At 41.1% G+C, this 12,031-nt stretch overlaps 1 protein-coding gene across 1 annotated transcript; it reads left to right on the forward strand.

Moving 5' to 3' along the window:
* Nucleotides 1-1,784: 1,784 nt before the first annotated feature.
* On the forward strand, nt 1,785-8,461 carry LOC309713390 (zinc-binding protein A33-like). The gene is made up of 6 exons (XM_082544983.1): nt 1,785-2,536; nt 3,264-3,359; nt 5,151-5,384; nt 5,557-5,579; nt 5,938-6,053; nt 6,740-8,461. Exons 1-6 carry the CDS (start codon nt 2,009-2,011, stop codon nt 7,303-7,305), a joined length of 1,563 nt encoding a protein of 520 aa, XP_082401109.1. The 5' UTR covers nt 1,785-2,008; the 3' UTR covers nt 7,306-8,461.
* Nucleotides 8,462-12,031: the final 3,570 nt, after the last annotated feature.

Consider the following 12,031-nt stretch of genomic DNA (forward strand, 5'->3'; position numbering starts at 1 on the left):
CTGTAGCGACCCCTAAAGGGAGAAGTGGAAAGAAGAAGAAGACTCACAAGCTGTTTGAGTTTTTGGGCACACAAAAGTTTAGACGTAATCTCACCTCTCTGAGAAACCCCTAAATAATCTTAGAAATGAGACCATTTGTTGAGAAAATGTTTTTAATATTCATGAGAAAACCACCAGAATGGAAAACTTGTTATAATATTTATTATATCGCCTCCCTCCCAAAATATTCTGATAACTAATTTGTGAAATGGATACAGTTTACAACAAGCTGGTCTCAAATTTAGCGTCTGGAGGAAAAAATCCAGGAGAAAAGGAGCAAATACTGCATCAGTCCTTATCTTAAAAATGCACCTGGTAGACTGATCATCGGGGCCATCTACTGAGCACTCAGAGGAACAACAGCAGGTGGCAGGATGACCTACATGACCCTGACATTAATCATGCAACGTGTATAAAATTGACTGAGACTAATAAGACTTTATTTGTATTAGCGTGTAATCCATGGACAGGCAGGGATATAATTTTAATTGAAGAACGCTGGCAAGAGTGTTTTTTTTTCTTGGTGTCAGCTACTTTCCCTTCCCTTCTTCCTTGCTCTGTGTCATGCTTTGCTGACTGGAAGGCTGTGTGTGTGTGTGTGTGTGTGTGTGTGTGTGTGTGTGTGTGTGTGTGTGTGTGTGTGTGTGTGTGTGTGTGTGTGTGTGTGTGTGTGTGTGTGTGTTCTTGGGGATAACCTGGGGAGACAAGTTTAATTTAAATCCCAATTAAAGGCCAAATTGAAGAGCCCTTATACGTGTACGCTAATGCTCTCTTACATGAGTATTAACACACATTTATTCAGTGCTGTCTATATTAAGTAGCTGCGCCTCTACAGTGTAATGCAGTCAAATCCATAAATGCCATGAATGGGACTTGATTACACCGTCACTGTGAAAACATGTAGGGTAAAACCTGTGATGTATATGTGAAGAAGGAAACTCAAATGCATTTCAATGCTTCAAAACTTAGTTTCAATCTTCAAAAGCCTTTAAATGCTTTTCATTCTGTCTGAGATGGGTGTTGTTCCAAAAAGCGATCATCTGATTTCTAATGTCTCTGTATGTTTCCATGTTTAATGTCTTTACTTATATTTGTAAATAGACTGTGATCAATAGGATTTAAGAAGAGATTATACATAAAATATAGAAATTAGTAAAAGTATTTCTGCGTTATTGTAGCTACATTGTAATGAATCCAGCCCCTTTTGGCCACTTAAAACATCTTTATAGAGCTATGATGTCATAATTGTTGCAATTTATGCTGCCTTCTTGGCAAGACCTTTAAAAAACCCTACATTTTTAATGTCAATAAAAACTTTTTCGGTGGATAAATAAAGGATAAATAAAAGCAACTATGGCAAACACTAATTGCAGATTTTACTTTATGACAGGAATTATGTTTCTGTCTCAAAATGACTTGATATGCTCAAAAAGAGATAGGTTTGCCATATGTTTGTATGAGTTTATAGGCCAACAACTTATTCAGAGCTGTTTATATACGGGCAATCGTTTTTTGGAAAATACGGGAAATCACTTTTTTGTTTGTGTCGTTTACCCTACTACACAGAAGTTTCCGCTCACACGTCTCTGATTTATTTCCTGTAAGTGTTTAATAATTTAAAAACTTATAAACCAACAAGTAAGACAATTGGTACAACCCCCCTTTAAAAATTCCGCGTATATTTCCTCGCAGCAATAACGTGACCTTTCTTGTTACTGTTCTCTTCCTTCTAAGAAACCCTCTTTCGCTCAGGGCAATCATAAACACACTGCGCCCTTTAAAGGAGCCCTTCATCACGCCCAGCCGAGCGTGTTTCTACACGCCTTTGGTCGCTTCCGTGAAAAAAGTCGTACTGCTGTCAGCGTCAGACCACTCCCTCTCTGAATGTGAACGGAAGAGCAGTTTAGTCTTCTTTCCCTGTCACAGTGTTTCCCACAGACGTGTCTTCTGAGAAGTATGAGCGCAGTAAATGATGGCGGAGGCCAGCGCGCTTGAAGAGCTACAGTCGGAGCTCACCTGCCCGGTGTGTTTGGAACTCTTCCGTGATCCCGTGATCCTTGAGTGCGGGCACCACTTCTGCCAGGTGTGCATCATCCAGTGCTGGGAAGCTAAGGCGGACGAACTCTCGAGTTGCCCGAAGTGTAGAAAGTCGTGCGCCCGGAAACTGCGACCCAACTCGCTCCTGTGCAACGTGGTGGATAGTGTGCGCAGAGCCCGCGCCATGGACGCGGCCGCGGGGATGTGCGTGTGGGACCACGAAGGTACGCTGGAGATGCCCGAGGACCGCGAGCGGGGTTCCAGCATGAGCAGCGTGGCCTCGTCCATCGGGCACTGGCCACGCCTGGGAATGGGTTTGGATATGTGCGAGGAGCACGAGGAGAAGCTGAAGCTCTACTGTGAGGATGACCAGCTTCCCATCTGCCTAGTGTGCGGGATGTCTCGAGACCACAAGAACCACAATGTCATCCCCATTACAGAGGCTTTTGAAAGCTACAGGGTACTGTTTTGTTATTGGCTCGTTTTTAAGGCTCCCGGTCTTCCAAAAACTTAAATCAGGCATACACAGACATGGTATTGAGATTTGACCAACATAATCACCAAATTTGATTTATTTTTCTACTGTATTTTTTTTCCTCTATAGTGTAACAGCTGGAGCTTCTAGATAAAACAAGCAATCAGAGTTTCAAGGAGTGCCATACTTTACAATGCTTATTGGACACTCCTCTTATTGTACTACATTACTGTAAGTTTCACAAGTATTCCTATAAGTCAAGTCAAAACTACTTTTTTACTACAAAACTCAACTGCTCTAATGTAGCAAGCAGGCTTTTCATATATGTAGCAGTTGTGCTTTAAAGAGCACACTCCCTGTCTGCCCCAGGAGCCTTTGGGTATTTTTGTGCATTACAGGAATTCAGCAGGCCTGTGTGAGCTTTACTACCTTTCAAACCTGGCAGCTGACCTTCATCATGTTGTTTGGAGACCCGCTCTGAGAGGCCTCTCTGTGTGTCTTAACATGTTTAAGCAGTGCTAAATTCCAGCTTTGTTAGATTTTTGGGGTCAGGGCGCTCAGTTGAGGATTGGCGGATGTATGACTCCCATTAAAGACGGGACGTTGTTCGGACTGACGCACAAATCAAATTAACTGTTGATTGAAGCGTAATCTGGTTTATATAACCTCTTCTCAACAAACGTTTTTATGTGATTATCTGTTTGTCCTGCAGGGTAAGCTGTCTGTGGTTCTGGAGAGGGTTCAGGTGCAGACACAGGAGGCCACACTCTTCCAAAAACAGACCAATGAAAAGATCCTCCTCATTAAGGTATCACGTCTCTGTGTGTGCTGGCTGTTTCTTTGTGAAGCACTGTGAAAGAAAAACACTCCAGTGTGTTTGTCCTCTAAATATAACCAGAAATTCTAGCGGCCAGGCAACATTCTGACGCATTCCTCCACCTTTACCTGTCAAGACAGAGGGATGACTGGTGGTACTAATGACTGGTGCTGACACACCATGTTCTTACTCATCTTTTATTTAGACGTGATGATTATCAGGAGCTCATCCTGGACTAAAAAGGGAGGTTCATGAACATTCATACACATCATTTTGTGTTTATCTTCGTCATGCGCTCTTCTTTCACAGGCTGTGCATGTGCCCTAACTGCTTCATGTCACACAGCTTGCGAGGGAACTCAGCTGATAGAGTTTCGACAGGCACAGGAAGAAGTTCACTGAAACGCTCGCTGTGTGTGTGTTAAACACACATATGAGGGTAGTGTTAGAGAATGCACTGGAGCATTTCTGCCGTGGCAGATAACTTCGTCTAGCTCTGCTCCAGGTTATCACAGACCGTTTCCTTTCCTATCTGTGTGTTTAAATGTGTCAGTGGGTGTATTTTCCTGTCTGTCTGTTTGACCCAGTTTACATGCAGATTCACAGATTTTTTTTCTTCACTTCTCCCTTTCTCTGTCAGTATGACAGGATGTGGTTGAGCAGAGGAAGTTTGTCAATTTTTCTTCTCTGTGTTAAAAATACAGACATCTAGCTAGCTAGCTATCTAGCTATCTATCTATCTAGCTAGCTATCTAGCTATCTAGCTATCTATCTAGCTATCTATCTCTCTATCTAGCTATCTATCTAGCTATCTAGCTATCTAGCTAGCAAAAACTTTTATATCTCAGTAAGATATAATAATTTGTGCCACATATGACATAAAATGTATCGTCTCCTCATAACAAATACTGATTTTTCCTATTTAATGAACCACTTCTGGTCTGAATGGTCACAGTTTAAAGTTGTTGATTTAATCTGTTGAACATAAGATTGTAGTCATATTTCCAGAGAAGAAAAAAAAAACTGTATTTTTATTCAATAATAACAGTAAAATAGGACACTTCCGGTTTTAGTGTCACACCATTGCTGTCAATGAGAATTAAGTGTGTCCTCATTTTCACTGACACGCAACAGTTAAAAAAATAATAATATACTTGTTAAATAATAATAACTCTCTAATAATAAACCCTATTAAAACAACAGTATGTAACAGAAATTTCAATTGTGACAAAATAAAACTGAACCCCACCGTTTGTCACAGCATAGCTCGGTATTTTTCCACCCCAGGAAGAGCTTAAAAAGACTCAGAGATCGTTATCATACAAACGCTAAAGCAGTTAAGCATTTTGAAGACAGACTTGGTTTCTGTCAGCTTTAAGGGGCATTTTTGAGTCGTGCTATTGCTTTAACCTCCTAAGACCCGAACTCTTTCATGGCATGCATTTTTAATTTCTTTTTGCTATTTGGGGGACGCGATTAAAAAACAAAGAGTTATCTTTTTATCTGATTTTGGTCTACAAGGGCCAGAGATCCACATATGGGGACATTCGTTTTAAATTTCGATAAAACAGTGGCAGTATAATGTCCTCGTAAGAGACATCAGGCCCTTGTAGAGCAAAATGTAGTATTGTGGTCTAGACAACCCAAAATTGGATGTCCACATATGTGGACGCCAGGTTAGAGGAGGTTAAAAAAGAAAAAAAGTTGTACAAATCAGCTGTGCTTTACCTACTGACTGGCAAAGTTCTTGCTCTCTGTGACCAAATTCCTCGCTGCATTTCAGGAGCGAGCGGGAGATTTGGAGGAGCTGGTCTCTGCAGAGTTTGGCCGTATGAGGGAGTTCCTCGTTGAGGAGGAGGAGCGCATAAAGGAAAAACTGCAGAAGCAGAAGGAGGAGAAGCTTCAGCAGCTGGAGGAGGCGCTCACTCAGTCCACGGAGCAGATCAGCCAACTGGAGATTACAGCCGATAAACTTCGGCTCAAACTTAGAGAAGAAGAAAATCCTGAGCAACTCAAGGTGAGAGAAGAAGAGACGGGGCAGAGGAGAAGGATTTATGGACGAGCTACATATTTCTCATAATCTTTCAGTATACTTTGCTAATAACTGGAGCACATATAAAAGAATACTGAATAAAGAATGAATGGAAGTCCCATGTTTGTAATCACAGGCCTGTTTTTATCTGTTTCAGGGGATCAAAGATTTTATTGGAGGGTGAGTACTACTGTAATCTTATCCAAGAAGTTCTGTCAGAGCTAATCAAATATCTAGGCCATCTTCTCATTTATCTCATCATGACTTTTGTCCAAAAGTCACAAGGCAATCACGTCCGTTTTGAGTTGTTTTCGAACAGAATGAGAGGTTGTGATTGTTCCAGCTAGAAACACATTTTTTTCAGTTTCAAATTTCATTTCAAATGTGGAGAGTAAAGGTTTCGTTAGTTTCTTCTTAAATGAAGGTTACTTGTACTTACTTAAATACTTCGAATATGCTATAAAATACAAGTTCACAAGCATATAGTTTTGGATGTTTCATAATCTTTAAAACGACTTTCTTTCCCTCTCCCTCTCAGGGCAGAGAGCTTGTTTGAGCGCCCTGCAGAGATGGCTGTGGACCTGCAATCTGGAGACTTTCTGGGACCTCTCCAGTACAGGATTTGGAGGAAAATGAGCTCAATTCTTCAGCCAGGTATAAAGATAACACACATCATGCAAACCAAGGTCAAGAGAACAATAGTGCTCATTAGTCATTAACTGCCTAGTCTGGAAAAAACACTGACGCAGCGCTTGTAGCCTCTAGTATCCTTCAAAAACCAAAACCACAGGCCCCAATACAACAAATCCAACTTCAAAGCCCCCGCAGAGCAACAGAAGGCCTTATACAACTGATTTCACAGACTCACTAATGCTTTTTATGACAAACAGTGGTGTGACATCAAAATTTGTTGGAATACTCCTTTAAAAAGATTTGGCTGCGTCTAGAAAAGACATATTTGTGATTCAACTCATTGTTCAGTCTCGTTTCAGCCTGCTCTGACTGGCAGTGAGTTTCAAGCGTGACTCCATTTGTTCTCTGAATTTAACCTCTTTGTTAGTCGAGCGTACACATGCTTACTTTGGGTCTGTGATGACCTCAAACATCACTGCTGTAAAACCAGGCTGCTCTCCAGAAATTTATTTAATCTCTGGATACATCGGAGCCACGTTATTTATATTTAATTTGCGTCCATGTAGCTGATGCTCGTCTTACACTAATTGCGCAGGCTGGCATTCAGTATCTTGCTGAAGGTCACTCCAGAGGAGTTTGGGTGGTGTCAGTTCTTGTAAACATGTTTCACCTTCATTGGTTTGTCTCTGTTTTTCATGTCCTCCCAGCTGTGACACCTGTGACCCTTGACCCAGACACAGCCTACCCTTGTCTGTGGGTTTCCCCGTGTCGCACCAGCGTCCAGGTAGGAAAACTACAAGCGAACCTGCCCAACAACCCCGAGCGCTTCACCCGCTACAACATTGTCCTGGGCTCTGAAGCCTTCTCTTCAGGCAGACACTACTGGGAGGTCGAGGTAGGCTCTAAGACGGCGTGGGGACTGGGTGTGGCCACAGCTTCCGTCAACAGGAAAGATGAGATCAGCCTTTGCCCGGATGATGGTTTCTGGACGCTGGTGCTGAGGGACAGCGGAAACGGCACCAGCGAGTATGAAGCTTGCACTGACATAGAGGAGAACTTATTATATCCCTCCAAACCTCCGAAGAGAGTGGGGATATACCTGGACTACGGTCGTGGCCTAGTGTCGTTTTATGATGCTGGAGACATGAGCCACCTCTTCACATTCAATGATGCAAAATTCAAAGAGCCTGTTTTCCCCTACTTCAATCCCTGGCCGATCATCAACGGACACAACCGGGAGCCGCTCACCATAGTAACGCCACACTGGGGATAGATGGCCTTTTTTTCATCAGAGAACCAACACTGCGCATCAAACGGATTCAGGATCAAACTGCAGACTCTGCTGCTAATCACTTTAAGGGACTTGTCTCATTAGCATTCACACATCTGTCTTATTACAAGGACTTTTTAGGGGTATGACGACGGTCTTGTAAGGCTGTCAAGCTGTGGATGAAACATCAGAAGGACAAGAAAGGCGACACTTCAATCAATCTAGCTGCAAAGAAAGTACATGAAAAGATAATCAATGAACTGTTTAGCTAAAACCTAATCTGTTTGATCCATTATTCCTCTGTGTGCCACCGAGCTCCGTTGCTGTTTGACAAATACTGTTATAAACACAACCTGACACAGTCTTTTATTGTGGTGAGCACACACACTGGTTTTATTCTCAGTCAGTCGAATGCACATCTTCCTTCTGATGGATATATTCAGCAGTGCACCTAATGCATATTAATCTGCACCTAAACTAGTTCCAAACAGATGACTGTGTCTTCTTTTTGAGTAATTTTTGTTGAAACAGACATTTAAAGAAAACATTTTTGACATTTTGTATTTTAACGTGAGTTTTTATAACTATGATATCAAAACATGGTTTGTTTTGGCTTTTTTAACTGGATTTTCTAGCAAAGTTTTTAATGCTTTTTGTATTTTTTTTAAAGTACTTTACAGAAAGCATATCTACTGCTATCATTCGGCACATTGTTTGTGTTTCATCTAACAATGCAATACCATTTTTTTTTTTTAAGGTATTCAGTTGTTTTATCTCAGTGCCATTGAAAACATAATGGGTGTAGTATGTTATGACAGTATGAGTTCTGCAGTATGATTCGTCCACCACCTTCATATTTGTCTAACACTAATCTGAAATGTAGTTTACTAATCGTCTGTTTGTATCCTCGGAGTTTAATGTTGTAAAGCAAATGTAATGTGAAGTGATAGTCACCAATGTCTAGATCAGGGGTCGGCAACCTGCGGCTCCGGAGCCGCATGCGACTCTTTAGTCCTGCGGCTCCGGTGGTTTTGGAAAATAAATTAGAAGTATTTAGCTGAAGTGTATTTTATTTATGTTAGTTCTTTTTTTAACTTGTAGTTCTAAATTGGAAGATTATTGTGATATTGAAATATAAAAATAAAATTATATTCTATTATTTTTTTCATCGCTCAAAATAAGCGTCACACTCGTGGAAGCCGGTATACCCGCCGAAACGCCGTGCATCTATCGAGACTTTCAACCCCAGGTAGGTCAATTATGGATCTTCGGATCCACATGATGTCAGCAGCTATTCTCCACCGTGTGCTATGTTAAAAACAAACGCCGCTCACGCCTCACAGATGACAGCTTACAGTCCTGCGTAAAGATGAAAGTGACTTCGTACAGCCCCGATTTGCAGACGCTGTGCGCAGAGGTTCAGGAGCAGAAGTCCAATTGTAAACATATCACGGCAGACCCGACGATGTTTGCATGAACATGCTTTTCAGCATGTCTTTATTGACCACTTTTCACACACGGTTGCTGACACATACAGCAGGCTGTAGCTTTTCAGCTCACAGTAGTGATGGCCCGCTTGAAGCTGACGCTCCGGAGCATGTGTCGAAAAAAACAACACACTGGTTCAGAAGCACTGTGTCGAGGCTTGCTTCGTTTGGCAAAAGTCACGTGACCAGTGACGTCCGAAGCTTCATTACGCACGTAACTGCTTCGGTACCTGATTCAAACGGATATAAGGAAGTGAATCATCCACGGGATTCGTGGAGTGTGTTGATGGTGACAGATAGCGACGAGGTGATCATTCCACTGACAGATATGGAGCCAGCGAGGAAGAGAGGACGTTCTGGCGTGTGGGAATATTTTGAGTTGATTTTGCTCAATTCATTTTATCTGCCGAAGTGAAAAACTTGAAATGTCCAAAATCATGTTTTCATAATGTAAATATCATTACAGCATATGACTTTAGGAACACTTCCATGTGAATTAAAGCTAATGAAGACTACAAAAATGTATTTGACACTATACGTACATTACATTGCTACACAGTTTAGAAAATCATTTTGTTTATTGTTTTTAGGTGATAGTCTGCAGGACCCAGGAATACCTGCATATCTACCAACTTGCAGTGTGGTTCCTGCACTCCACAGCCTCTTCTGTTCCATGCAAGTGGATTTTCTCCAGGGCAGGAGAAACTATTTCTAAGAAAAGAAACAGACTCAGCCAGCGCACAGTAACACTAATCCTCTTTTTAAATGTAAATAACAAAAGGGCTACCTGACATAGAGCATGTTTTTACTTTGCAAGTTCTTGATTAGGGGTGGGTTTTGATTATCGCTTTTCTGATTACAATCCATGCTAAATTGAATAAAGTGATATTGATTCATTAAAATCCCGTGTCGATTTGTAAATTAACGTTATTATGCCTGAAACGCCAGCATCTCAGGTTAAACCTCACAACATGTCGTCAAACACCATACAGCTAAAACAGTAACTGGGAGCAGGTTTACGGATTCTGCATACAAACGTAAACACAGAGCGCGGACCCGACGCGTCAGAGTCAGATTTTGGTGCGTCGTCGGGTCCGCGCTGTGTTTGCCTCTTTTTTTCCCCGCTGGCTTCTGCAGCTGCAGGTTTCATAACTCTCTGTTTACATCTCTAATTAAGTCTCACATGTGTCAGCTTTCTTTTAATAGATACGAAATTATGGATATATACTGATACATGACCAGAATTGTAATATTTCTGACTGAGGCAAAACTTTCCAGATTCCAATCAAATTGAATCGGATCCTGTATCGAATCAAAATGATTCTACAAATCAGTGACGATGCAGCCGTACTCAGCTTCCTAAGCATTTTCCCTTTCCAGTTCACAATCAATCCCACCCCTAGGTCAAAAATATGTATAGGACAATTGGCCTAATCTAATATTTTGTATGAACCTGTCCAGCTGTCCAGTGATTAAACGACAAGTAGATGGAGGCAGGACTTCACAGCAGGGGCATACTCCATAATGTGCTGTGCATTATCATATGTATATTATATATATTGCTCACTTATTGTATTTACCAACATCAAGGAGTTATGAGCAAAGAAAGGCCACACCATAGTGCATGTTTAAATAGGGAAAGTTTATTGATCAAAATGTATTACGCAAATACGCATTACATTTTTTTCAGCCCCCCAATCGAGAAAACAAAACCAATTACATGTTCAAAGCAACGGAACGGTGGCCCAATATCAGAGAGAACTCCACTCTTGAGTGAGCACTGATAATTGAGCAGTCCGTTTTATTTTGCAGATTCAAGCTGCTCTTCAAAATTTTCACCACCAGATGTCACCGGAGAGGACTGTGTTGAAAAGCTTCGAGTAATGAACCGTTTTTCAATACAAGCTTCAGTGCTTCGGAAAGCTTCATTTGGCCATCACTAGCTCACAGCCTTACGCATACCAACACAACAGCACAGACGTAAAGGCGGCGAGGCGTGATTGCGGGTCCGCTCAGGTGCGTCCGCCTCCCCTGCAGCGGCGCTGCAGACCACACCCCGCTACACATATTAACCAGGTAAAATACATATTTAGGCAGAATTTTGCAAATATCTATTTTTCATTTTTTAGCAGCATAGTGCTTTTTTTCCAATTATTTTTTTAAAAGTCAGGTCAAGGCTCCAAAAGCCCAAAGGCGATATAACAGTTTTTGTTTGCTACATGGATCATTTTAGTTCAGCTGGGTGTCTTTCCTTTTGTTATATTTCTTTAAGAGTTCAAAATGTGTTACTTACATAAATAAAATGTAATTTTCTCTGTAGCACTTCAAGGATTTCATAAGCAACACACCTTAGTTGTTCAAACAAGGCATAAAGGTAAAAAACAATATGTACAGTGTTATCTTCATTTTAGATGTCAAAAAGTATTTGACATCTAAAATGTCAAATACCCAGTGTTTTCTTTTGCGTGGAAAACCAGGTCCAAATGGCTCTTTCGGTGTTAAAGGTTGCTGACCCCTGGTCTAGATAGCTGACATGAGAGTTTTAGGGTATAATTAACTTTGATTGCACATGTAGTACCAGCAGAGGGCAGCCAAAGCTAACTTCGAATGAAGCAACTTTAAAGCATTTTTGTGCAACATATGAATGCCACCCTCATGAAAATGCGACCCACTGGAAGCTGTTAGATGAAGATTTTAAAAATGATCAGATTAGATCATTAGAAATTAGAAATATGCTGCAAGTGGTAAAACATAAACTTAAATATCAAGAACTATCCACAGACTGTATAGGAAAGATGGTTGTCATCTGAAGGTGCCGGTATGAATGTGAGTCCGTTGCTTTTAAGAAGTGATGTGTTATAATGTGTAACTTTAAACACTGCCACTGAAATACAGTGCTGTGCAAAAGTCTTGAGCCACCCCTTGATTGTTTATATTTTTCTAGGAATTTGGGAATTTAATGAAGAAGAAGGAAAAACCAAGTTTATACAGTTCTAACAAGATTGAAAGTCAACTTATGTCATAAAAATCTTTATTTTCTAACACAGCCTGAACTGTAGTAGGCCAGCCTTGTTGTAATTTCTTAGTATTCAAAGTAGTATTCAGGAATAGTTCTCCAGGCTTCGTGAAGGACATTTAGAGCTCTTCTTCGGATGTTGACTGGATTTTTGTGTTGTTCTCTGTTGGGATGATCCCACACTGCTTCAGTTATATGCAGGTCAAGATGGGACTGCATGGTCGAA

This window comes from Aulonocara stuartgranti (assembly GCF_965226115.1).
Source record: "Aulonocara stuartgranti genome assembly, chromosome: 2".
Lineage (NCBI taxonomy): Eukaryota > Metazoa > Chordata > Actinopteri > Cichliformes > Cichlidae > Aulonocara > Aulonocara stuartgranti.

Coding starts and splice junctions, on each gene's coding strand:
- LOC309713390 (XM_082544983.1), top strand. CDS start 2,009: ATGATGGCGGAGGCCAGCGCGCTTGAAGAGCTACAGTCGGAGCTCACC. Junction 2,537..3,263: donor AGGCTTTTGAAAGCTACAGG/GTACTGTTTTGT, acceptor TTTGTCCTGCAG/GGTAAGCTGTCTGTGGTTCT. Junction 6,054..6,739: donor GAGCTCAATTCTTCAGCCAG/GTATAAAGATAA, acceptor ATGTCCTCCCAG/CTGTGACACCTGTGACCCTT.